A 27743-nucleotide genomic window follows, 5' to 3' on the forward strand; every position below is an offset into this window, starting at 1 on the left:
TCAATTAATCACTTGATATTCTCAAAGAGATACGCTCTCTATAGTCTGTCTCAGTACTTGTCCTGTGTCTTTTCAGACAAAACCAATTCCTAAGAGAACAGGTGAATTATACTGCTGCCTGTAAGGTACAGGCTAGGGATGGAGCTGACTCAGATTTGGTTCTGATGGCACGTTGGGAGTGATGCAATTGTTGAAAAAATAATGCACAGAGAATCATAACACTGAAAAACTGGACTTTGGGGACAGCAGTAAAAAGACTTTTATAACAGAGAGTCTTCAAGGTTGGGGTTTTTTTTATTATTAATGTTTATGGCAATACAAGCTAAAAAACAAGACAGGCTAAATACATCGATATTCTCTCTTCCTTTAAATTTAACTTTTTATTGACAGCCATTTACCATGGTTTTTTGCTGTGCATCTAAAATGCCATTTTGAAAAACAGGATGCTTTCGCCTCTTCTCAAAGGCAAATCACTTTTTTCCTGATACAGCTTCCCTTAGTGCCTGAACTAAGTATCTTTTTATCCACAGTAAAATACTTTTGAAGACTAATTTGACATGTCTAATTATTTCTAATGCAGTTTGTAATTTTCTTCATTACAAACACATTAATTTACTAAGGCAGTCATTGAACATGATAGTTTAATCTGGAATACCTCCACAAACTATACAATTATTCGCAGGGGCATGACAGTTTGTTCTAAGTAGTTTTGGCAGAAACTGTAAGAGCTTGTAACATACTACTCACTTGATTCAAGAGCATCCAGTTTCTGGAATGTCCCCAGGATATCCCCATTTATTATTTTGGGTAAGAAATCCCGCAATTGCATAACCTCAGTTGTCAGCCTTTCCAAATCCCTCCTTCTAACTCTAACAAATTCCTCTTCGGTCTCAGCCTTCTGAAATAAAATAAAAAAACAACACAACAAAAAAAACCCCAAGACAAACAAACCAACAACCAACCAAAGACACTGTTACAGCCCTGCAGTGCTTTTCTGCTTGAATCCTTTCTCTCAAACAAAAATATTCCTCTGTATTACATCATTTCAGAAATTCATAATCTTTTAAAAGAAGGGAACTATCCAGTAATAACTAAAACCCAAAAGTCTCCAAGATGGACTCTTTGCCTGTAATCTAATTTTTGCCACTCTGGCCTAAAGTAAATCACGTCGTATTACGTCTCTGCATCTGCTGCTTCACCTAAAATGTGTGCAATGTACCTCAGAATACTGTAAAAATTAACGGTCACATTTTAAAACATGAGCAGGCATGCATATGCCAAGCTATTGTTTCAAGACTGTTGTAAAGGATACAATAACTCAGTTCTTTAACTCAAATATTTGCAGGATCCTCACTCACCTTGCTAAATTACCACAGCTCTTTTAGAAGAAATTGTATTTTTTCAAAAGAATTCATCTTTTGTGAGTGAGCAGAAAATATTTGCAACTATTTGCAACCCAATCCCACATAAAAGTAATCCCAGTTAAGACAAAAAATGTTTACTAGTTTCCTCTTCTGCCAAGCTATTACTATAAAATAACTTTAATTCCACAGTCCAGGAGAATGGGCATCAATTTTAAAATTTTAGAGAAATTTCTGTACCAAAAAACTCCTGAACTCCAATTTCTGAAGTATGTACATGTGCACACTGCTGTATCTTAAAAAAGGCTACTATATACACACAGACATAAAAAAAGGTTTAACGTCCTGTGCCTGAAACATTAATCACCTAATATGTTTTCACAAAGCAAAATTATAACATGTCTTAGTACTGCTTTGCGCTGCATTGAGACTGGTGCGGAAAAAATTAGATCCTTTATGTATCACATCTTATTCCAGAGTGAAGAGGGTACTACAGAACAACACAAGAAACTATCTCCTACAGGTGGAAAACACAACATCCTCACAGTCTTCTCGAGTCCAGCTGCACAAGACAAATGGAGGTCATTACCACTGGTACAGACAATGCTCCCCTGACATCTCTATGCTTTCCAACCATTTCCTCAATTCTCTCTGCTTCCCTACCTCCTCAGGTTAAAAATTTCCTTTCAGTTTTGCTTCCTACTCTATTTCTTTCCCAGCTGTCTTTCAAACCCAGACAGTTGTAGGGACAAGAAGAGGCCAGTTCCAGCTTTCCTGGTTCAGAGGCATCAGAGCCGCAGTAAACATATGGAAGAAAGATTTTACTTTGAACTTGAATTGCATGCTCTAAGCTGCATGTAGGAAGTGCTTCTGGCAATGTTAGTATGGCGAAGTACCACCACATTACATGATTCAAGAAAAATACAACTCATTCAGGTCTCAAGAAAGTATGGAATAAACACATGGCAAGAGGACTGTATAGAAGAATACCATCTGCTCGTCAGCAAGCAGGAAGGACACAGAGACAATTCAGTACTGCTCAAAATTATGGAGCACCATTTGGTACAGGCATAAAAACAGCTCGGTTCACTAGCAGAAGCTAAATTCAAATAAAACACACCACTGAAGTACTGGGATTGAGATATGAAATACACAATAAGGAGAAAATTCTCATTTAGAGTTCCCACTGTAAACACCGATCTTGCAATATGGCAGTTCCAATAGACAAGTTTTATTCTCTCTGCTTAAGCAGCTTCTCAAACTCTCCCCCCACTACAACAGCATGTTAAAAGCAAATACAGACAATGGAAAACAGTAGCTTCCTGTCCAGCCCCTTACGGTAACAGCAGGTGACTGGAAATTTGACTTCGGTCCTCACAGACCTCTTGCACAACGGTCAGGTTACTTAGTTATGTACCTCAGCTCACAACCTGCGTGATCTGAACCCCCCTTCCCTGCCTGGCAGGGGGCTGAACAGGGCCGAGACCCCAGCGGGCCGCGAACACCCAGCGGAGAATCGCACCCAGCCCTTCCTCTGCTCTCCACGGGCCCAGGGGGTCTCCCACGTTCCCCCACCGCGCTGCCCCCTCACACGGGGCAGGGCCCCTCGCCCACGCTGGGGGCAGGAGCCCCCCCCGGGCAGCCCCCGCAGACGGCGGGCCCCAGGGGCCGGGCCCTGCCCTGCCGGCCTCTCCCCGTGCCCCCACACAGCCCCGCTGCGCAGGCCCCGCCGCCGCCGCCGCCGCCTCAAGGCCCCACGGGGCCCAGCGGGCAGCGCCGGCCGCCGCGCCACCCCCCCGTGGAGCCGGCCCCCGCGGCGGGGTCCCCCCCGCGCCCCGGCCCCGGGTGGGGGTGGGGGCGGGGGCAGGGCCGGCGGGCCGCGCGCGCTACCTGCGCGTCGCCAGCGAGGCCGGCGCGGCGCCGCATAGCGCCAACGGCCGCCGCCCGCCGCGTGCGAGGGAGTGAAGGCGGGAAGGGCGCGCCTCGGGCGTCACGTCGCGTCGCTGACCCCGCCCCTCGCCGTGGCCCCGCCCTCCCCGCGGGCGGGGTCCGGAGGCGGCGGCACCTCCCTGGGGACGGGCCCGGAGCCGGGCGGCGCCCGGGGGCCGGCAGGGCTGTGGCGTGGCTGGGGCAGGGGCTGGCGGCCCGGGGGCGACGCGGGGCCGCGGGCAGGGCGGGGGGAGCCCCGCGGGGCGCTCGGGGCCCGCCCGGGCAGACGCTTCCCCGGGCGGCTTCTGTGCCCGTAAGCCTTCAGGCCGCAGGGGTGGGTCTGAGATGGCGCTCCCGCCCTGCCTCCAGCGGCCGCCTCGCCTGCCCGGCGGGGTGGGGCCGCCCCCCCCACCGCCACGGCGTCCGCCCTGTGATGACGGCAAAGGCGGGTGGCGGGGGTGCCGGTGACGCCATCAGGCGGCGCCCGGCTCTGCGCGGCGCGGCGCGGTGCGGACGGGGCGGGCCGGGCCCGGGCGGGACAGGCCATGGCTCCCGCCGCCGTGCAGCCGCCCGAGATCCAGTTCGCGCAGCGGCTGGCGGCCAACGAGAAGCGCATCCGGGACCGCGCCCTGAAGAAGCTGCGGGGCTACATCGGCGTCCGGACCCAGCGCCCGGCCGGTATGGCCCGGCACGGCGGGGCGGGGCGGCCCGGCATGGCCCGGCCCGGTCCGGCGCTGCCCGCGGGCGGGGCGGCTGGTGGGGCTGTAGCGGCGGGGCCGTAGCGCCGGGGCCGGCGGCCGGGGCCGGCGCGGCGTGGGCGAGGCGGCGGCCCCGGCGGGGAAGCACGTGTGGCGGGGGGCCGGGGCCCGCCTGCTGCTCCCCGCCTCGGCCGGCACCGCGGAGCCGCCAGCTGTGGGGCCCCTTGGGGGTGGTTTTTGATGTGTTTTGTTTGGTTTCTTTTTTTTTTTTTTGGTTTTTAATTTTTTAGTTTTACGCCTGTATCTCGTCACAGGAAGCGTTTGCCTCGGTGACCCTGCTGCAAGCGCCGAGCGCGCTGCCGGCAGCCCTTAGAGGAGCGGAGGGCTTTTTCGGATCCTCGCCCATAAAGTCTCCCCGCGGTTGCAGCGAGCAGGCTGGGGCGCGGCGGCGGCTCGGGGGGCTGGAGGGCCCCGGGAGGGTCCCCCTGGCCCCGGGAGGCGGGGGTGTCTTGCTGGTAGCATCTTGCTGGTGGCATTGACATTTGCCGGGTTGGAGCGGCGTAGCTCACACGCTCGTTCCCAGGAACAGGACGTAAAGGCACTGAGCTGACCCAGACTGAACCCAGCCCGGTATATGGAGCGTATAGTTTTATTTCCTGCTGTGCTGCCTGGTGAGGTGATGGCTGCCTGTTTCCGTGACTGATATTCAAGGAGCATTGGGGGGAATTGAGGAAAGCTCAGGAGTATTTCAGCACTTGTATAATAGCAGTCAATTCTCTGTTACCCATTCAGATTATCTGGCTTGCCTGTTACCTCCACATTCGTGGTATCAAAATTTTTTTTCCAACAAGGTTTATTATCCTACTTGGAGTTGTGTACTGCCTCCTTAGAACGAAGAGTCCAGTGCATGGACACTTCACTGGTGTCCCTGGAGACAGCTGGTGTGTCTGGCCATGCCAGTCTGAAGCTGCCAGCACATGAAGGTGCCTCCTGTGCACCCTCCCCTCATGGATGCAGGTTGTAGGAAGCTTACGAGGTCCGTCATAGCATTGTGTGGATGCATGGATCCAGTTCAGTAAACCCTCCAGTTGGAGTGATAAGGAGCACGGTGCAGAGACGCCCAAGAGATTCTGTGATGTTTCTGGACTGCTTTTTCCAGCACACTATGTGGCAAGCTGGACACAACACAGGAGGCAGGCTGGTCGTGAGCGTTTGCAGAGCACTGTGTCTGACCTAGTAAACCTTCCTGCGGCATTTGGGAAAGTGGTACTGAGCTTTATGCATACACACTCCTTTGGCTTTGAGGAAGCCAGGCTAGACCTGGCACCCCAAGAGCTAAACTGAAACTGGAATGGTGGTTGAACCTGGGTTAATTTCTTGAAAGGACACTGGGAGATAGATGTTGTTTCTTCCCTTTACTCTCTTCCCTTTCCAAATAGCATTTGACCCATTAGCCCCATCTGACAGAGGGAAGAGCACATAAGAACAGCCTTACAGGGTCAAATAGCCCATTATCCCAGTTCTGACAGTTACCATAGATCTAGGGCATGCCTAGGGACTAGTAAGAGCATGCGAGTGTACATTCTATTCCTCTCAAGTATGTTCTGAGCCTCCAGCTGTTTTTACCTCTGGAGACTTCCTAAGCCGGACATGGCTTCTCTGTTCAGTAGTGCTCTGTGCATCTCCCTGCAAAGTGCACATTCCTTCAGATTTGTGGAAGTAGCCTGCCAGACGGACAGGAGTGCCCCAACCGAGGAAATAGGTTGCAGGTTAAGCTAATGCCTTAAGGTATTAGGAAGCCACCACAGGGAAATTGTCATTTGAGATGTGAAACTTTCGCATGTTAAGGTCAGCCCACCATGCAATTCAAATGAGTAGGAAACAAGGGTGACCGACTTCCAGAGCTCTTAGATGTACTTACTGTTACGTACTATTCAAGGTGGTAATATTAAAACAAAAGTTAACTTCTTTGGACTTGGAGAGAAAGCGTTATGTTCAGGAGAGAGATTTTTTTTTTAAGTTATTTATTAATTAGCAGTCTTATATCCATCCAGCGTTCTGAGAGAGATGAGACTCACATGTTAGGTAACCCGGCTAGATACCCTAACTTGAACAGTTGAGAACATGCTAACTTTTGACAGAGGTGGTGGAGTTCACCTGACGTTCACCTCAGTCAATGTTTCATAGGTAGGCAGGACTGCTCAGTATGGACTGTGCTAAGGCTGAAGTATGGGTCATGCTGGGGAAACTTCTTTGAAGAGCTAGAGCTTTTGATTTTCAGTAAGAAGTTGAACACTACAGAAGGCCCAGAGCTACTGAAGCTCTGAAGTTGTCCTGTGTGCAGATGAACTTGGATGAGCACATAATTCCTTGGAAGTGGTCATTTTTTTAGTATTAACGCATTCTTCTTAAAATCCTTACCTTGAAGGAGAAGAGCATGCTGTACTGGGCTGATAATAGGAGGGTATCTTTATGGGGACAATCGGTAAATGATTTAGTGAAAGAATAGTAAACAAAAGTAACTTTTAGCAAATGAGGAAAGATCACTGGGTGGTTTCCTGTCTGACAGAGCTGCAGTTACTTGGGCCCACATCTGTAAAGGTTTATGTCATTTCCCGTGAAATGAGCCCATGTGGATCTGGTCCTTGGAGATTATCTAGAATAGGAAAAATTGCAACAGTTTTAATGATAGCAATGTCAAAACAGTGTAAGTGCCAAACAGAAATGCTAACAACAAGGCTTGCATTCAAGTAGCATCTCTTCAGTGAGTGGTTGTAACATTACTAATCCAAGCTCCCACACTGTACGTGGGGACAGAGTTACAATCCAAGCACTGAAACCAAAATCTTTCTCAAAGTAGCTTTAAGGTAAGGAGGGCCTTCAGTTTTGCGCACCGTGGTTGCTAATACTATAGATTCAGGTTTTAAAATAGCTTTGCTTGAATTATTATTATTTGCCAGCTCTAGACGGCAGAGCACATAAAGTTGAAAATTGGAAAACCCAATCTTCAAACTACTTCTTGAGTGACTAGGATAAGAGACTTGCCCTAAAACCTTTTGATCGGGGTCCTTCGTCAGATGGACAAAGGACTGCCTAGGACACTTAAAAAAAGCCCTCAATGTAGGAATAGCAACTCCGTGGAAGTCTGTGTTCCCTAAGCAGGAAAGAACGCCTCAGCCATCTTTATAGGTAGCACCTGACAACCCCCCATATAAACCCTATGTCTGATGCCTCGGTAGAGTTAGTGCTGCATGTGAGGTTAAGCCTGCTTCTTACTGCATAATTCTGTTAAGAAGTGTTATTCATTTTAATATTTCAATGAATATTAAATCAGTGAATTGAATTGTTTCATATTTAATCTTAATATTACTGACAAATCTAAGTTAAATTCATAGTTAGTGCATAATATTACTAGACATGCTGTTTCCTGCGTAGCATTTTGCATATTTCCTTTGCTTAGCTCTACTTCCTTTCTTTTTAACCAAGCATGACTGTAGACGATTTAACTAACATGTTTACAATTTTTTTGTCCGAGTAGAGAATGAGGGAGTAGTGATAACTGCTTTCAAATAATTTGGTCCCAGGAGGAGGTACTCAGTTTAGACCTAGCACTGGGTCTCAGGCTTTCTGATTGGCAGACCCCTGAAAATTTTTCAAAAGTGACAGTGACCTTTTTGGAGCAAATTTGAGTTTACTGACAATGATTACCTTTCTAGCATGTTTTTTCTTGAAATTACTTGAGAGTACTTAATAGGCCATAATTTGAAAATAGCTGTAGTAGGTTATTGTAGCTACCTTGTAACAGTATGCCATTATAATTTTGCTTCCCAGAAATGTATTTGATGTCATGAATAATCCAGTTTTTAAAACGCTCTTGAACAACTATTACTGATAGTAAAATTTTATTTTCTATGTAGTACTTCCCTTCTGTAGTGTGTGATTTTGACTAGAACGTGAATTTTTATACTGTTAATAGTGAAAATATTCTTTGCTGTTAAAATTCAGATGATGCTGTACCTCAAGACTAACTGCAATGAAAATATTTTCGTTATAGTTGCTCAGGCTCTTTGATTATGCATTTTAATATAGAAGTAAATTTTTTGACTGCTAGAAGCTTATTCTATCAAAACAAGCCCTTAGTAAGGAGCAAAATTATTGGTAAAGTGAGACTTTATTAAAAAAAAAGGGGGGGGGGGGCGGGCAAACAAACCAAAAAGCCTTGTCAGTTATGTTTGAGGATTAGCACATCACCTCTTGCAAAATTAGATATGATGCATATACTAACAATATCTCTCAGACTTGGTGCTAAAAATATGCTAGAGAGTTTTATCAGAATTATCTGAGTATTTATCTCATCTCTTCTCATCTGTGATTTCTTTGAAATGTTTGTTACTTTGGTACCAGATAGAACTTACTGTCACGGAGTCACTGAACTACTCCAAGTTGCCTTCCAATTAGTGTGCTTACAGTAGGAACCAATGTTTGTCCAAGAGAATATAACAGAAACAAAGAGGACAGCAGGAAACAGAGGGAACTGCATGAAAACATTTTGATGGAAATGTGGGATTTTTGGTTTTCATTCAGACTTCTTCTGTACCATAGGTGGCTTCAGCCAGGAAGAACTGCTAAAAATATGGAAGGGTCTGTTCTATTGTATGTGGATGCAGGATAAACCTCTGCTACAGGTATAGTAATGGGGTTTATATTTTTGAGTGAGTCTCTTCTAAAATGCACTATAGAGACATACCAATTTAGAATAGTGAAAATGACCTTACTGAGTTTTGCTCACCGCTTTTTTTTCTTCCCCTGCTGCTCACACGTGGCATGTGCAGGAGAGGTGACTGTAGCTTGGTGAGCCTCACCACATGAACAGAAGCCTAAACAGTATCATGTTTGGAGTCACCCTCTGAATGGCAGGTGTAGCTGTTTACCTTCCAAAACCAGAACTGAAATATATACTGTTATGAAGTGCATTGATTTGGTGGAACTAAAGCAGTAACAGCAGGTTGCCCTTAACTGCAACTACAATGTACATGTAACCTGTAGTTAGCCTAATTTGAAAGTTTCATACTTCCTTTTCTTTTGTTATTTTGGTGGCACTTCCTCTACTACAGACTTTGTCTCTGCTACTGGCTTTTGTCAACTACTACCAGTTTGTCTCCCTACTTTCAAAAGATACTAGTTTTGGAGCACCAGATCTTAGTAACTTCACTTAATCAGTTTTCAAATCACTCGTCTGTTTGCATGAACAAGGTTTATTTCATACATAGCACAGAGAGCTCCACCTACAATTAAGCTATATGAAAACAGTACCCCTGAAGTTTTACATCATTTGTTAATTCAAATACATGGGATTTTTCTCCTCCTAATTTTATTTTGTCTGCTGTCAAAAAGATGATTTGTGCAGAGATGGGGTGAAATGAACACAGCTTGATACTGTTGAACCTTCTCTTACAACTGACCTAATCCCAGTGGAGGGAGATAACTGTAGTACTTAAAGCAGCTGTTAAGAGAATGTTTTTAATTTTGAGGGATGTTTCATGATACACTTCTTGTTGTTTCTGGTTGTGTGTTTAGTGAGGAGACCAAGTTCTGAAACGTGCTACACTAACTATATTTATTTACTTTTAGGAGGAACTCGCAGACAATATCTCACAGCTTATCCATGTGATTCAGAATACAGAGACTCGTAAGTACTATTTCATTATCTAACGCTTTGTAAGGTACTTTCACCTTTGGCAATTTTGAGGCCACTATCACAGTGCCAGAATAGACACAGACAGATAGGGGTGCTGCTTTGGTTTTTTTCTTTGCTTTTTGTCCAACTGGTGTGTCTGATTGCATTAAGGGAAGCATGAGATGCGGTTTGTTTCTGGTTGTTGCAGGGGAAGAGTTGTATCTCCGGTGTGATAAAGGTGAGACTTTGCAGGGTGTTTAGCAAAGCAAACTTGTCCTCTTACTGTGCCATTCTGCATAGACTTACTTGTTCTATGTATTTTCTACTCACAACCAGCCTTGTTTCATGAGCTGTTAAGCACCTGGTTTTCAAAATGCACTTGAAATAGTGCTCAGTGAACGCCAGAACTTGCATGGGTAGAAATGAGTGCAGAATGGATAGTTTGCTTTAACTGCTGTGGATTTAACACAAAATAGATACAAAGCTGTCCCTGTAATTACACTTGTCTTTAAAAGTAGCTGTGTGCCTTCTCTTGTGGTGTTCTGAAGTTTAATTGACTTGTCCTTGTACCCGTCTCAAGCATGTCTTCCCATAGCTCCCTCCCTGTCACTAGGCAAATCCCTAGGGAAATGCATCCCCTTCTCACATTGAAGTGATTTCTTGAGATTCTTTTAAGTTGGCAAAATAAACTGTTGTGCCAGACATGCAGATATTTTTTCTTACTCTCTTACAGGACACCTGTTCATTCAGACATTTTGGCAAACTATGAACCGTGAATGGAATGGGATAGACAATCTGCGTCTTGATAAGTACTATATGGTAATACTAACTCTCTTGTAGATCTTTTCTTTCTTCTGCAAGAAGAGTTGTGGTGGTGGTGTGCTGGAAGGCAGCTTTGTCTGCAAATGCATTTATGTATATTGTAAGAGAAGACAAGTGACTATCTTCTTGATGCATTGCGAGAGACGCTTGTTTTAAAAGCTTTCACTCACCACTGCAAATCTAAAAGCCATTACAGTTTATGTCATGCTGCAAGTGCTTTCTTGTTTGCCTTCCTTTATAACATAGTGATGTTTCTCATTGATTTCTATACACAATATAAATACTGTCTCAGAGGACACTGCATCAACGTCAGTTATTTAGATCAGACTGTTTAAAGACTTTTTTATGACTCTGTGTAAGGCAGTTGTCACTGGAACCCCAAACTTCCACCACTAAAGTATCCACTATAGTACATTCAGCCATCAGAATTCTTTCTATACAAAACACTATATTAAAACAATTAGTAAATCAGTGAGAGAAGAATCTTAAAAGACCTACCTTTGTAAAGAACAAAATCACATTAATCATCTTCTTTGAAAGAAGTTAATTGCAGGCACATTCACTGCTGGTTTTTGTTCCTCAATGCTAGAAGAAATCAGGTATTTCAGTAAGTGAAGTGTTTTGAGCCAGTTTAATGTAGCCATTTTATATATGGCTGTGTCTTAGTGCAAGTTTCAAGTAAATTAAATTATTATTATTATCATATGTCCTGTATTGTTGTCTCCAGTTAAAGCTGCAGATTTTTTTAGATTTGGCAGCACGTAATGAAGAAATCAGGGTGATGGAGCAAGAGAAAGCTGTATAGTAGAAATGGTCATGGATTTTTCTGGGCTTAGGATATGAAAATAGTTTATTGTCTTCAGAGCTTCACAGCATCCTTCTGTTGCTTGACATGATAGACAAGTCTGTCAAAATATTCATATGAGGAAGCTTTCCACCTTGTTGTGCTATGAAGAGGCTTACTAAGAATTCTGTTCATCTTACAGTAACTCCTTTATCTGCTTTTGTGAACAACATGTATAACAAATTTTGTACTTTGCAGCTAATGCGTATGATTTTGAGGCAATCCTTTGAAGTGCTGAAAAGAAATGAATGGGATGAAAGGTAAGCAGATTTCTGAATGTAGCTGCATCACAAGGAAGTTGCCCAATTTACCTTTATCAAACATATTTTCATTTAATAGATCCTTTTTCTCCATAGATGGCGCTGTCACAAAGTCTTTAACGCTAAGGCTTATTTGTTCTCCAGATCACTTATGATACCTAGTTTAGAAGTAAAGTTAGGTGTTGCACTTCATTAAGTTAAATACTCACTGCAGTCGATAACTCTCATGTCCACCTAAGCCATTTAGTGCGTGTTTCACAGGAAGAGATCTGAGAAAGTAATTCATGTATGCTTATGCAAAACCTGAACGTAGGAGCTTGTTGTGTGGTATTCCAAGCAGTCGTGAAATCCAAGGGCTGCAAATTTATAACGGAGCTTGCTAGATCTGACTGATTTAGCCAGCAGAGGTATCAATGGAATATCACCTGTGGAGAGATTAGACAGGGAACCTGCATCCCAGAAAATACAGAAAAGGATTTTTTTTCGTTGTGTTGTTTTTCTGATTGGTTGTGACTTCAATTTTTATTTTAGTGTGTTTAATCATGGTGACTTGTCTTTTGATAAGACAGAACTCCTTAATTGTAAACTGGCTTCCTGTTCGTTGTATACATCAGTGGTTTTGTTTGTATTTCTTCCGTATTCTATCAAATAGCAAGTAATTGCAGTCATCTTGCTCTGTCTACAGCTCTTGTGCCACTTCTAATCTTGCTCTGTGTTTAAACTAATGGAGAGCTTTAAGTCTGTTAATTAAAAGTACTTGATAACCTAGTGTTAAGGTTATCCTTTCTGTCTCTTGCCTTCTGAAATGTGGAATCATAGAATGCTTTGGGTTGGAAGGGACCTTTAGAGGTCATCTAGCCCAACCCCCCTGCAGTGAGCAGGGACAGCTTTAACCAGATCAGGTTGCTCAGAGCCCCATCCAACCTGACCTTGAATGTTTCTAGGGATGGGGCCTCCACTACCTCTCTGGGCAACCTGTTCCAGTGCTTGACCACCCTCATTGTAAAAAAACCTCTTTCTAATGTCTAGTCTAAATCTGTTGTTCTTTAGTTTAAATCCGTTATTCCTTGTCCTGTCACAACAGGCCTTATTAAAAAGATTCTCCCCATCTTTCCTGTAGGCCCCCCTTTAAGTATTGGAAGGTCGCAATAAGGTCTCCTCGCAGCTTTCTCTTCTCTAGGCTGCAAAGAATGCATATAGGCATGTTTTTGTGGAACTAGAAAGGAATGCAAAGATAAAGCAGACCACATCCCCTCTGTTCTCCCTTAATTTTGCATTGGGTAAAAGCCCACAGGTTGAAGAGATGAAAACGCTCCTTAACAGGAACAGAAAGTGTGTGAGGAGGTTTGATAAAGCCAAAACCCTTCTTCCCCACAGACATTTCCATGGCAGAGACATGGTCACCCACACTGATCTCTGACAAGGTTTCTTAGGGCTTTGGCCTCCCTTTTTCCAGCTTCACTGAAAGGATGGCCTGGAGGCCTTTCACCACCACAGGAGGTAGCATGGGAAGAGAAGATCACGATACCTTTCTTTGCAGAGTGAGGGAGCCCAAGAGCTGCCTTTCCCTCCTAGGTGGAGCCTAGCAGCTGCCTCGCCACGTCTTCCATTTCTCTTTTCTGTTAAAATGCTTTTGAAGAAAGGAGTATTAAAGTAAAACTGAAATAATCTTTATGGTTTTGGAATGCTTTAGATTCTCTTTGGATCTGGAAACGTTTGTTCTGGGCAAAGTTGGAGGAAGTCCCACAGAACGCCAGGGGGAGAAAGCGTGGAATATACAACGCTTCACTTTCCTGGAAGATAGCAAGGATAGTCCTTAGAAAAAAAGGCCCAAGTGCTGCTTAGATGCAGCAATGACAGCATGTCTCTGAGCCGTGTCACTCCAGCAGTGTTTGTTAGTACTCGATCGGTAACTGAACAGTCCTACTTGTACACAGCTCAGTCACTTCTGGCTTGAGCTATTGGGATGATGATTTTTTTTATGCCTAGCTTAGCCCTCGATCTGTTCTTCGGTGTAATTGTTTTGCTCTAAGGGACAGTGGATAACATGCTTTAGCGAAGACAAAGTGCACAGTTGAAATGAGTTTGAGAAGGATCAGTGTTAAATTTAATCCTTGGGTGTGCACCAAAATGAAGATCGTCTCATAAAATGGAAGTGTACAAGGTGTTGCCCATCAAGGATGTATGAATGCGACAGCTGTGTCTTCGGAATGCCCTGCTCAAATGGTGGAATCCGTCCTCTTACCCATCAATCATACAGCATAATAAACTTAGTCCAAATTAAGGTGTGAATTTTAAAACAGTGTTTTTCAATGTAGCAGACTCTGTTGAGTCGATTGTCTGATGCTACAAAATCATGTAGACTGTAAAGAGTTCTGATTATGGATGGATTTTTTTAAAAAGTTTGCTTTAAGGTGTGAAAATTGGTCACTGGTTTTATTTCTTATGAGTCTTGGACAGCCGTCTTAACTGGTAAAACTGTGAATGACTAGAGTTTGTTTTCAAAGTAAACAGAACATGAGCAATTGAATGTGAATGTCTTGTTCTTTTTTTTCCTCTTTTTTTTTTTTTCAGTCTAACTGAACTGTTCCTGCAGCTACTAATGAAGGAGGTTATGGACCCAGACAGCAATGCTCCCACTGGGATAAAGTTACATTTCATTGATATCTATCTGAATGAATTGGCTAAAGTTGGTGCAAAGGAGGTTAGAAAATATGTTGTAATTTTCTTCTGATTAATGTAAACTTTGGCATGCAGTATTGTAGAAGAAATACAATTTTTAGATTATGTATATTTTAAGTTTTAAAAGTAACAGCAACATTGAATAAGCATGAAGAAAGTGACTTATTACAATTTATGCTTTTACCTTTGTTCATGTCTTAGTGTAGACAGTGAGAATGTAGTAGTTTCTCTCAAGTTCCTAGTATACTGCTCCAAATTGAGGTTGGAAATAGCAATAGAAAAGTTATACCATTCGCATTTGTTTCAACAGAAAGGACTTAACATCTTTTCCCTTGTGAGAACATGTTTGCCAGTCTTTGCTTTTGCAAAAACTGATATAAAGCCTGCTCTTGGCTGATTGTATAAGACACCTAAATAGAAGAAGGAAGTGGACTTTCAAAGTTGTCTGCTACTTGCTTATTGTTGGCTTCAAACATTCTTGCCTGTGCCATTGAGCAATTTACCCTCTACATCCAGTTGTTCACTTTGCTGATGACATCTCTTTGTCTCTGCTGTGTATTGCTGTTTCAGTTGCTTCAGTTGTTTCAGTTGCTCTTAATTTTTTCAAAAAACTTTGCAGAGTTTTGCAGCAACTGAAAGCCCATTACTGCAGCTGTTGCTGCTGAACTTCTTCCAAAGAGCCAATCTCCTGTACTCCGCTAGGGCAAGCTGCCTGCTGCCCCACGCTTCGTTCCAGGCTTCTGCTCACTTAACTCTTCTCATTTCTGGCATCTGATACATCTCCCTGCAATGGATGAAGCTGTTAGCAATTTTCCACTTGTATTCTTTGCAGTCAGTGCTGAAAGCAATCCAGCTTTTGTGGTTCTGGATTGTGGAGTGTGAGAGAGAAGATGTCTGCACAAGAGAAGTGCCTGCACTTGGAGCCCAAATGATTTCTGCAACTCCACAGTCACAAAACCCTCATCCCATGGCTAAACCACTCACAGGATGCATGGAGAATTAGTCCCCTAGACTATTTGAAATCACAGCTGATGCTCATGTATTGAATTTAGGGAAGGATTTTTATCTTTAGTACTAGTGACAGTGTTTTGCTCCAAGTGGTCCAGTTAAGAGAAACCCAGATCTTATTCATGTCTGCTGCAGACCTTCTTTGTGAAAGAGCACAACATTATTTCTCTGCCTCATGTTTCCGTATCTAAAATAAGAAGCTTTGTTATATTTCTGTACTCAGTAGATTAAAGTCTGCAAAGCAGTCAAGATTTTTATAACAATTCCAGGGGTAGCAGTGGTGACAAAAAGTCGCTGGATACCCCTGTCAGTTGGAATTAGACACTATGCTGAAGGACTTTGACTTAACTTCTTAAAGAATATCCCCCTACACCAAATATTCAAGGAATTTGAGTGTACACATACAATATTTACTGTACTAATTATTTTTTTTCTTTCTAATCATACAGCTCACAGCAGATCAGAATCTCAAGTTCATTGAACCGTTCTGCAAAATTGCTGCCAAATCAAAGGAGTAAGTTTAATGAAAGGATACATATTTTTTTAAGAATTAAGAAATTCTGCATATACCACTCCACATGGTAATAAATGGATTGAAGAGGAGTCATAGTATAACTTCAGAATGTAGAGAAAAAAGGATATTTTGCTCATGATATGGACAGTCATTTGAAGATGACTTGTGTTCATCAAAGCAATAGATAATCTTCATGGATTTATAAGAACTATATCAACCTCTGTTGGTTAGTTTTGTCTGTTTTGGTTTTTGTTTTTAAACATACATAGAACAGCTGAGCCAGTTAGATTCTTTGTTGTTGCAGTGTAATATAGAGCAGCATATAAACACAGTGAAATTTAAGAGGGGAACATTGGCAGGACAGTATTTGGATTAAAGGACCGCTGTTTAGGAAGTAACAGGTTCACTTTCCTCATCTGGAGAGCTAGATGCTCTTCCACTTTCTTCTTTCGTACCCATTTTCCCTGTATCCCTCAAATTTCCATTGTTTTTAATATGAGAGGGGAGGATGTGTATGCTTCTGCCTTTCAACTCTCATCCCTGCTCTCTTGTAACACAGTCAATGTGTGCTGCATGCTGTAACCGCTGGTATCTTTGAGATCATTGTGGATCAGTCCCCCTACGCCATCGAGGACCTAATGAAAGAACTGGGTAGCAATAGTGATGAGGAGGATGTGTCTGAAGAAGACAAACAGGGAGATGAAGAGGTGCTTAAAACCAGAGGTGAGGAGGAAGTTCTAAATGGCCTTCATAACACTTGCTAGGATTTAAAAATCTGTTTCTCAAAAATATATTTCTGCTCTGAACCAGTTAAACACATGTTCTAGGTGCTGCAAGGATAATTGTGTTTTCCTCTCTTCCCTTCACATGTGCTTAAACAAAGTGACTGCGCAGATCAGTGGTCTCTATAAAACCAGGCAATACTAGCTTTCTGCAACGGTGCTAGATGATAACCCAGTCTGGCTTTTGGCTCTTGGATATCTGTAACATTTTTGAAGATGATGAGGTTTTGGCATTTTGTGGGAGTTTTAAATTTAAAAACAAACAAAAAAAAAAAGGCTGAGCAGGAAGGTTTTCAACCCAGATATACACTGGTACAGAGGCAATTTTTAAAAAGGCACTCAGATAATGCCACAGTTCTGTACTGCGTAATGGTGGCATAAAGTTGTTAAATCAGCCCAGGATCACAAGATCGCATGAAGAAAAATGCACCTGATTTTCCATCTGTCAGAGTAGTGTGTGCTATCTCGGTTTTTACAAACTAAACATTAATATTTAGTCTTTTTTTTTTATAATAGCAGACAAATGTTTGTCAAGAAAATCAGCACAGAGCTCTGAAAAAACAGAGGATGTTTGTGAAAATGATGATGATGGTATCGGAACTGTTCTTCAGGTTTGTGGCTTGCTTGCTCTGTTATTGATACTCTCCCGCTGTTTTCTTTTTTCCTATCCCTGTCAAGAGGTACAGAAGTAAAGGGTGTTAATTGGATAAACTTGTTACAAAATTTTAATCTCCTTCTGCTTTAATATAAGGTTGTATTTATGCAATGTGTACTCTGTGAGTAGTTTATAAGAAAATAAATCCATGTCTAAATTCTGAATTCTTCTTTCCTCTCTCCCATACCTTCTTTTTTTATGCTACTCCCTTCCTGTTTCAGGAGTTCAAAAATGTGTGGGAAAAGCCAAGTCACTGTGGGTGGTGAAGCAATCAGTATAAGTTTCACTGACAGTAAGAGCAGAAGTAATGGATCATGGGACACATAGGAGGGAGGGTAACATTTTGCAATTTGGGATTTTTTAGACCCTCCAGTGCAGTGTAGTGTTTTTGACAGATCCACCAATCAAACACGCGCGCAGGTAGATACGCTTCATGCGTCTGTGGCTTTTAAGCAAGAATTAGGACATTACACACTTTAAATCTGATATTTAGCTAAATATTTGCAGGAGTTTTGAAGTTGATTGGCTTCTCTCTTGAGTAAGAATTAAGGTTAGGAATATTTGAGAAAGTGATACTGGGTTCAACTGTTCTGGTAATGAAGCGACCATCTGTAGAAGTCAGTGTACATGTGTGAAGGGGGTGTAAATTTCAACAAAAATACTTTGGGGTTAAGGGAAGTGGCTGTTTAAAGCATGTGTATGCTACTTGAAGTGTTGATAACATGAGTCGCGTTGGGTTATCTTGCATGAATAAGCTAACTAAGAAAAGCTGTATCATACTTTCCTCCAACAGTTTGATTATAAGGCTGTTGCTGACAAACTCTTTGAATTGGCGAGCAAGAAAAATACACCTTCCCTTAACAGAAAGCGTCTGTACAAGCTGGTCAAAAAGTGAGTTCTGTTGAAATACACCTTGCATGTGCCACCTTGTCATAAACAACTTTTAGTTGGCTTTCTCCCCACCCTTGCTTCTCCTGGTGATAATGTCATGAAAGCAGGCTTGTCTCACAGCCCTGGATAACATGCATAAGGTGCCTGAAGCCTGTGCTACTGTTCCTCTTTGGTACTACACAACTGCAGCTTGCTGAGGTGTATCTACACTGGGTGGATTTGTACTGCAGGACGTGACATTAGATTGTATGATGCAAATTACAGATATGGGAGAAGTGTTAAATTGCTCTTTTCTCAATACTTCCAGTGATTTGGTTTGAGTTTTTTGATTTCTGAGGCAGATCTCTTCTGGAATGAGCTCTTTGTAACTTCCTGTGTAAAATACGTTGTTCTTATTTTGACAAAACGGTAATAAATACAGTGACACTATACTGCTAGTGTTATTATTGGTACTAAACCAGTAATACTGTTTTGTTTTTCCTTCTCTCCCTTCCACCCCACCTCCAGGTTCCAGGACTTAGCAGAAGGTAAGAACTGAGCAGCATACAGAGACAGTAGTTTCCTTCCATTAAAGGATATATAATGGTCCCATACAATGTGTATTGCAATTTTTTTTTTTTTTTTTTTTTTTGTAATGTATGTTTCAAGGATACTGTTTTGGGGATTTTGTTTTTGTTTTTTTTTTTTTTTTAAATCTCATTAAGACACATTACATGTTTTTGGTGAGATAGCCAAATCCCCTTCACAATTTGAGCAACCCTGTACTTTGTCCTTAAATGAAAGATGATTATTGTTACTTAAACAAATAGGAATGACTTGCATGATTTTCTTTTGGGTTGAGTGGGGAATGAGGAGTTGATTTTCTTTCTGTGGGAGTTATGCTGTACATGAACAGCATAACTGTTCACAGAAATAGAACTAGAGATGTAGAAACTGTTCAATAGAAAATACTGTTAGTTTTCAGCTACCTGATCCTTCCTCCTCAACAGGAATCTTCCCCCAAGATTTTCCCGAAGATGTTTCTACAGATGAAGACGATGATGAATTCAGCAGGGGGAGGCGAAAGAAAAAAGCTGTCAAGCCTTGGGAGAAAAACAAGTTGGAAAAAGTAAAAGGTAAAGGAAGATCAACCTTTGGAAGAGAGACAATCTGCAGTCACTTGTGTAATTTGGCAAAGTATCAGATAACAAGCTGTTCTGAAGAAGGCAAAACTGTTGTTCAGGATGTGCTGATTTGTATCATGTTGTAATGAAGGTTAAGTGTGAAATTAAGGTCTCTTTGAAAGTGGTGGGAATTTTGTTACCAATTTTGAGGCAAGCATCACCTCAAAAATTTCAGTCAAAAGCAGAACTGGAAGCAGTTGTTTGCATTGCTCCATTGAGCAGTTCCATTTACTGTAGGGAAACAAACATGTCAGACTTCTTAAAATAGCATGACTGTTAGAATATAGGAATTTGGGGATGTTTATGGAAAGGTGAAGAGAGTTACTGAGAACCACATGCAAGTATGTCTAGCATATTGACATTGCACAAGCCCAATCATACCCAAAAATATCTCACCAAACTACTGAGCCCCTGAGTTGCCCTTCTGATGGGCTTAACAGGTGCATGATAACAATAACTTTTTCTAGCAATATTACTATACAAAACAGGGTTACCACAGGGAATGGCTTAGATGTTAGCTGTGACAGGGCAAGATCAGCAAAATATTAATTAGGCCAGGTGTTGGAGGAATGCAATGTCCTGATCAGCTGTAATAGTAAAACTGGTGTGCTAGCTGATAGCAGAAAAATGGTATGCCTATCTTAACAGAAAAGGGGAAAAAAAGGAAAAAAAAAAAAAATTCTTTTGTTGTACATACCTTTGTGTTTCACGTCTGTGTTATATGACATTCTTTTTGGGGTGAATTTAGAGGATGAACAAGAGATGTCAAGTGCGAAGGAGGCATCAATTCCTCAGAAGAAGAGGAAAAAAAGGAAGAAGAGGGACAGCCCAAGTGCTGATGCTGGAACAGCTGATGGAAATTGTGAGGAGGGAATAGCTGAAACATCTGGATCTAATGTTTGTAGCCAGGGAAAGGTGCCAGAAAATAACAAGGAAAGGAAGAAAAAGAAATTGCTAGTAAATGAGGCAAATGAGACCACAAATGTAGCAACTGACACCAGAGAACATCACAGTATCTCTGCGCAGAACAGTCCGACTGACGCGGAACAGAGTAAAAAGAGTCAGTTGAAGAAAATGAATCCAAAAGTGCAAAATGTTCCTGTAAAGCCAGTGTGTCAGAATGGACCAGCTAATGCCAATGAGGCAGAGGATGTCAGCCCGTCTCTCAAACCGTTAACTCCTAAGGTTGTGAAAAAGAAACAGAAAGCAGGGGCTGTCTTGGTGAATGGGAATACCCTTTTGCAGCAGACTGACATGAAATCCAACAAGGAGGGCTTGCCAGGAACCCTGTCAGGAGATGCAGATTCTGAATCTGTGCCCTCCAGAAAGGTCAAATTGAAGACAAAGCTAGTTGGTTTTGAAGGGATGAAGGTTTCCAGCCAGAAAGCAGCAACCTTGAAAAAGAAGAGAAAAGTAAAAGAGGTGTTAAACTCTGTCGAAGCCAATGGAGTTCTGGAGACTGCATGCAAGAAAAGCAGGAAGGGGGTACGTAGATCTCATTCTTTTCTTTGCCTTCTTCATGAACTGCCAGCCTCATTTTCAAATTGGTTTTAGCTTTCTGAGTGTGGGGCTTGATGGGCAGGCTGCATGCTGATGTCATCATGCATTGTCACCAGAAATAACTCAATTCCCAGGAAATCCACACCCACCGCCATGGTCTTATGCCTTCCTGTGCAACGACACTAAAGCCTGTGCCAGCTACTCAGCTGAAAGAACTCATCTAGCTGAAGCTTGGGTTGTTAGGGTATGGGGTTGTCTTTTTTTCTTTTTCTTTTTCCTTGTTTTAGTCCCTGGGTTAATTATTCTTTTGCATGGGGTCTCTGGTTGAGCTTACAGCATGTTCACGAAGGGCGTGTTTTGGCAAAAGGATGAGAATGAGAAGATGGAACATCCCTTTCTCAGCAGCAGCACACACTTAGATCAGTATAAGCTCCTTGTGAAATTGCCCTCAGTAATTTCAATAGCAGCTTCTTTTGCTAGATCACTTTTCCATTTTAAACAAACTGTTAGTGCTTTATCGGGGAAGTACTTGGGGAAAGAGCGAACAGAGAATATCACACTGTGAGCTTCCATGTCATTGATGGCTGTATGATCATATTTATGCATGGTCCAGTTTCTTAAATAAAAGACAATGCTGTTTTTTTGCTAGGAAGGTATGATTGTAGTCATCTTCAAAAATTTACGTCTTGCAGTTTGGGAAGAAGCTAGTTTTTCCCCTCTCTACCACCCACCCCCATTTTCTTCTTGGCAATGAGTAGAATAGGGTTGATTTTACTCAGCAGTTTGAGAGTCGAGGCATTTTGCACCGTGTATTTTTGGTAGTATGCCAAAGAGAGACAGTGCAGGGGTTCTTCCCTCTCCTGCCACTGAAATTCTTCTAACTGCTCATTTTCTGTGTATATATTCACTCTGAAACATTTAGGGGTTCAGTTATTTTGTTGGAAGTCTTGCTGACATTCTCACTTTGGTGGAAAGAAAATTCATGAAGCGTAAATGAGATTCAGTATACAAAACAACTCCCATCTTCCTCTGACTAAAAAGTGCATGTTACTAGCCCATCAACTCACCTCTGTTTGACTTAAGTTTAAAACTGTATGATTAGTTAAGTAGTGCAGGCTCATATATGAACTTGATATAACCACTCAGTCCTTCAAGGGAGAAAAAATGCATTTTGAAACATTGCTGAAATAGTATTAAAATAGTTTTGACATTTTCTATTTTTTTATGATAAAGTACTGAAAGGAAAAAGCCAAAACACTTCTCTCTCCCCAGTATGCAAACTGCATTTTTTTCACTACAGGGCTTCCCAAGTGGGAACCATTGGCTTTGTCTCCTGTTGCCTAAATATTCCATGTTGCATACCTCATCTTTCTTTATAAAAGCTTAGTTTCTAAGAAAACATGATTATGCCACCCTCATCTCTGTTTGTAAAACTTTGCTGCAACTGACCAACAGGTTCCAAGACCTGTGATAGATTCAAGATCAAGTTTCTGTGAGCTTCATGGAAATTAGTTGTTGGCACAAATTAGTGTAGCCACTGAGGGAAGGAGAGCGGCACGACCCTAGCACTTGTCTGTTGGCTGGCTGGCCAGTCAGTGCACGGGCTGGTGGGCCTCTCTTCCCATGTCATTCCAAAGAAACTACAGCATTTGCTGTTTCTTGCCCAATCCAGGGAGGATGGAGACAGGGAGAGAAAGTTGGGAATTGAGTCAGGAGGAGAATGAGAGTATTGGTATAAGAAAGTAGTGAGCAGGGTAAAGCTAAAATGCACAAATGTGGAGGAAATTAGACTTTGCTAATCTTGTTTTCATTGCTTGAGAAATAACGTGTTATTTCCTGGTTTTAGTTATGCAATACCGGTGTTGTGCCCAGAAATCATGAGGGGCATGTTTTGATTCTTGATTTCAAAGACAACACACCCTCCCAAAGAATTAGCTTCAAATATTGAGAGAGAGGAGGAGGGGAAGAAGGGGAAAAAACAGATGAGGGGATCGAGTGCACCCTCGGTAAGTTTGCAGATGACACCAAGTTGGGCAGGAATGTTGATCTGATGGAGGGCAGGAACGCTGTACAGAGGGACCTGGACAGGCTGGACCGATGGGCCGAGGCCAACTGTATGAGATTCAACAAGGCCAAGTGCCAGGTTCTGCACTTGGGACACAACAACCCCATGCAACGCTACAGGCTTGGGGAAGAGTGGCTGGAAAGCTGCCTGGCCAAAAAGGACCTGGGGGTGTTGGTCGACAGCCAGCTGAACATGAGCCAGCAGTGTGCCCAGGTGGCCAAGAAGGCCAACAGCATCCTGGCTTGTGTCAGGAATAGTGTGGCCAGCAGGAGCAGGGAGGTGATCGTCCCCCTGTACTCGGCACTGGTGAGGGCACACCTGGAATACTGTGTCCAGTTTTGGGCCCCTCAGTACAATTAAGACATTGAAGTGCTGGAGCGTGTCTAGAGAAGGACAATGAAGCTGGTGAAGGGTCTGGAGCACAGGTCTTATAAGGAGCAGCTGAGGGAACTGGGGGTGTTTAGTCTGGAGAAGAGGAGGCTGAGGGGAGACCTTATCACTCTCTACAACTACCTGAAAGGAGGCTGTAGTGAGGTGGGTGTTGGTCTCTTTTCCCGAGTAATAAGCAATGGGACAAGAGGAAACAGACTCAAGTTGTGTCAGGGGAGGTTTAGATTGGATGTTAGGAAAAATTTATTCACCAAAAGGGTTGTCAAGCACTGGAACAGGCTGCCCAGGGAAGTGGTTGAGTCACCGACCCTGGAGGTATTTAAAAGACGTGTAGACGTGGTGCTTAGGGACATGGTTTAGTGGTGGACTTGGCAGCGTTAGGTTAACAGTTGGACGCAATGATCTTAAAGGTCTTTTCCAACCTAAATGATTCTATGATTATTTCACAATTGTTTCCAGAATTCAGAAAGTTTAAGAGACTTATGCTTTTTCACTTTTTTTAAAGCAGAAGTGATTTTCAAATGGAAAGAGGCCATATCCCTGGACATTTTCCACAGCACAGCTGTGAACTGCTTTAGGAATTTCACATCTGTAGGCTGATGTGAAGCATAGCTGAACTTCCCCTCACAGGAGTCCACAGATATCTGGGGCCCACAGACAACAGGTTGGAAAGCTCTGGAATGGTGCATTTCATTAGTGGCACTGCCAGTACAGGTCCTAAGAATTCCCTTGTGCTAGAGAGAAGGATTGCTTTAAATGGCAATGCTCAGTATGAATTTGAGGCAGCAAACTAGTAGCAACACACACTAGCTGGATTTCTGAGAGTGTACACAAGCTTCGTATTCCACTTTTTTCTCCTCCGAAGTCTCCATCTTAGCCTAAAGCTGAGTTTGTTCATTAGATGCGTATCTTATCCATCCAGAGGTACCAAAGAAGAGATTTTGCTTAAAGGCAATAAAAAAAAACCAAACCATCAGCCCTTGTGTGCAGGACAGCTGGGTCAATTGTAAGGCAGCCTCATGCACATAAAGGAAACATTTTTCTTTGCACTCTGATGGGCCAGGCAAATGTATTACAGGTTCTTCCTTCTTTGCTTTGCAATGACCTTCCTATTTCTGCACAGAGCCTGCCTTAACCTTCTGGTTTCAGTCATGCCAACTGCAAAAATAACTCCTGAGAGTTAACCATGATGATTAGCTTATGTGAGTACCAACTAACACTCTCTCAACTGTGGCAATATTTACAGAAGCTGCGTGTGGTAAGCTCTGAGCACTGCTCACTGTACTAGGTATAGTTAACTACTGCACTTTTGTACTGAGAGCATTTTTTCCTTTCCCTCCTTTATAGGAAAGCAGTGCTGCTCTATCTCCATTAAAGAAAAAGAAAACAAAACCAGGAAGTGATTTTGTAAAATTTGAGAAATCAACTTTACCAAAGCCAGTGTTCTTCAGGAAAGCCAGAAGCACCATTCCTTCCACCAGGGCATCCATGCAGGTAATGTGGTCTCACAGGTGGCAGCTGAATCTGGGCACAGGTCTCCTCCCAAGCTACTGCCCAAGCAAAGGGTGTGACCTCACTGATGCTCTCTTTTCCACTCTGCATTAGTCTCTGTCCTGGTTTCAGCTGGGATTTTCTTCCTAGTAGCAGGCACAGTGCTGTGTTTTAGATTTAGTATGAGAGTAATGCTGATAACACACTGATGGTTTAGTTGTTGCTGAGCAGTGCTTACACCAGTCAAGGACTTCTTCAGCTTCCCATGCTCTGCCAGGTGCACAAGAAGCTGGGAGGGGGCACAGCCAAGACAGTTGATCCAAACTGGCCAAAGGGCTATTCCATACCATATGATGTCATGCTCAGTATATAAACTGAGGGCAGTTGGCCGTGGGGGCAGTGATTGGTGCTCGGGGACTGCCTGAGCGTCAGTTGGCAGGTGGTGAGCAGTTGCATCCCTTGTTTTTCGTGGGTTTTGTTCCTCTTTTTTTGTTGTTTTCCTTTTCACTGCAATTCATTATTATTATTTTATTTTATATTAAACTGTTCTTATCTCAACCCATGAGTTTTCTTACTTTTGCTCTCCCGATTCTCTCCCCCTTCCCACTGGGGTGGGAGGGTGAGCATGCGGCTGTGTGGTGCTTGGTTGCCGACTGGGGCTAAACAACAACAGTCTCCTAACATGGGCAGATAAAACTGGAAATGCTGTTGCATTTCTTTGTAGACAGAGTCACACATGGCTCCAGAGTATCAGAAAACGAGTTGTAGGCATCTTTAAAATCTCTTCTTCCTTCCCCCCTGCTTTCAAAAATACCTTCTTGTTGAAAGGACACCATTTTGAACCCCTTCATTTCACAAAAAAGCAAAAGCATAGACTGACTTTCAGTCTTGCTAACGGACTTTGAGCCTCCATTTCTTTGCATTTGTGGAGGCTGGCAGCAGTACGGAGCTTCAAAAGACTGCCCTCTTTTCTAAACCTTTTTAACGTAGAGTATCTTTTCAAGCCCTCTTTACACTTTAAGGCCTGAGTGCAGTGGGGCCAGTGTATTTAATACACAAATATCTTCTTGTTTGTTGTTGGATTATGTAGTGATGTTAGGGAGCTTATGTGATTTCTCTACAAATGCAGTATGTTTGCTTTTGGCTAGAAAAACAGTGCTGTCTTACCAGGAGTCACTGCTAGAGGATTGGGGGAGTTCTAAACCGAATGAAGGAAGTAGGCTGCTTTGCATCAGTTTTGATGGGATGCAGGTAAAAGAAATACAGAACTCGGAAGTCTTATTTTATTCATGTCTTTATTTTGCTTTATAGCTGAACAAGCTGCAGTCGTCCAGCTCCAAAAAAGTCACCTTTGGCTTGAATAAAAACATGACTGCTGGTGAGTCTAATACATCTGTGCGTCTCCGCAGTCCCTCTGGTAGCCAAGGAATGGGGAAGCTGTAGGCACTCATACACACACCTATACTCTTCACCTCTCTAGAACGGGGTTATTCTGATCCTCTTTTACCTCAGTATTTGTATATAGTTCATAAACCACCCTCAAGTTCCTGTCCAGAGGAGATGGTAAAGTTTAGGACACTCAGCCCAACAGCTAGACTTGCGCGATTCCAGGGTGCTGCGTTACTGACTTGCAGATGGAGCCTTACAGCTAGAAAACAGTGCAGCAGAACAACAGACTGTCCTTCCTGAGCCGCCTGTTCTGCAGGGCACCTCTTAGGGAAACACATGCGCTTCAGTCTTCATTGATCACGTCTGTTTCGCAGGACAAAGGTGCTGATAAGCTCAGGCTTATAATAGCAAAGTTCCAGTTTTATCTTGGCTGCCTGGTGGTTTATTAATGGTAATGAGTACATAAATGTCAGTTCCCTTCTGGATCCCACATGTAAGCAGACAGTGTTTTCCCTGATAAATAAATGTCTTGCTCCATAGCATAAAAGTTTATTCCATGTATTCATTTAGCTATTTGTTTTTAACTCTCTGAGGTGTGCTATAGGCGAAGGTCAAGTGGAGAATAGTGGGTTTAGATACATGTCTTTACATCAATATAACACAGCTGCACAAAGAGGAAAAAAAATGCCTACCTGCTGGCAGAGGGGATAACCAAGAGTCTCTAGAACAGTGCTGTTTAACAGTCAGAGTAGAGCCACTTCTTACCCATCATCATCTTTTAAACTAAAGTGTGGTGTTCTTCAGGGTAGCTGGAACACCTGCTTCTGAGGAGTAGGCCCAGAGTCTCCGGTGGTCTGTGAAACCACGGGGAATGGTTCCCAGCCTCTCTGTGGATTGCAACAGACCCCATTCCCAAAGGGACTCTGCTATGAGATGTGCTTCATCACCATCTCGCCACTTTTTTGCAAAGTCTTAGGCTTCTGATCTTTAGTGGTGGACTTAAGTATCTAAGGCAGACTTCCAGGGTTGGACAATTCCACAATTGACTGGCGGGCCCAATTATTCCAGGAGTTGTATTTAACTTGTCTGCTTGTTTTTCAACAGAATTTAAAAAGACTGACAAAAGTATATTAGTGAGCCCAGAAGGACCCTCCCGTGTGGCTTTCAATCCTGAACAGAAACCCCGTCATGGGGTGCTGAAGTCACCCACAGGTACCCCAGCAGGAGAGCCTCAAATGAAGAAACCATTTACTATATCAGCTAAGAAGAGACCAACTGCTATGGACTTCTTTTAAACCAACAGATGTGGCCTACTTTTGTACAGGACATTTTGCTAACCTAGAATGTGCTCTGGAGGTATTTTGAACTACTTTATTTTTTTAAGTTAATACAAACTGTATATACAAAATTCTGATTGTGACCTGGGTCATTGCTATTTTGACACCACTTCAGCTCTATCTTGAAATACATGTTTTGTCTATTTACAAAAAAGAAACAAAATCCAATCTCTTCTCAGGTTTGGTCTACAAAAAGTATGGTCTCTGTCTGTGTCATTCCCAAGAGACTTGTTCATTTAATTAGGGAATCTTCAGGGTTTGATTGTTCCAGTGACTTTTTTTTTT

The 27743-nt window shown here is 42.9% G+C and overlaps 2 protein-coding genes across 4 annotated transcripts in view; one reads left to right on the forward strand and one right to left on the reverse strand.

Annotated features, from left to right (window-relative positions):
* HSF2BP (heat shock transcription factor 2 binding protein) overlaps nucleotides 1-3287 on the reverse strand; it is a 34226-nt gene extending 30939 nt beyond the window's left edge. The window contains exons 1-2 of the mRNA XM_075727746.1: nucleotides 3252-3287; nucleotides 748-898 (exon numbers count right to left, since the gene is read on the reverse strand). Coding sequence (XP_075583861.1) covers nucleotides 748-898; nucleotides 3252-3287 — 187 coding nt within the window. The remainder of the gene's footprint in view (nucleotides 1-747; nucleotides 899-3251) is intronic.
* Nucleotides 3288-3835: 548 nt separating this feature from the next.
* On the forward strand, nucleotides 3836-27743 carry RRP1B (ribosomal RNA processing 1B). Of its 3 annotated transcripts, none has more exons than XM_075722927.1 (16): nucleotides 3836-3968; nucleotides 8591-8673; nucleotides 9620-9677; nucleotides 10399-10484; nucleotides 11530-11591; nucleotides 14166-14295; nucleotides 15731-15795; nucleotides 16355-16518; nucleotides 17094-17188; nucleotides 18026-18123; nucleotides 18631-18650; nucleotides 19113-19247; nucleotides 20035-20771; nucleotides 24589-24735; nucleotides 26044-26110; nucleotides 27226-27743. In XM_075722927.1, exons 1-16 carry the CDS (start codon nucleotides 3836-3838, stop codon nucleotides 27414-27416), a joined length of 2271 nt encoding a protein of 756 aa, XP_075579042.1. In that variant the 3' UTR covers nucleotides 27417-27743. The 3 variants fall into 3 exon arrangements, with proteins under 3 accessions (XP_075579042.1, XP_075579030.1, XP_075579036.1); XM_075722915.1 differs by having other exon boundaries at nucleotides 19113-19238; XM_075722921.1 differs by having other exon boundaries at nucleotides 17097-17188; nucleotides 19113-19238.

This window comes from Pelecanus crispus, chromosome 1 (genome assembly GCF_030463565.1).
Source record: "Pelecanus crispus isolate bPelCri1 chromosome 1, bPelCri1.pri, whole genome shotgun sequence".
Taxonomy (NCBI): domain Eukaryota; kingdom Metazoa; phylum Chordata; class Aves; order Pelecaniformes; family Pelecanidae; genus Pelecanus; species Pelecanus crispus.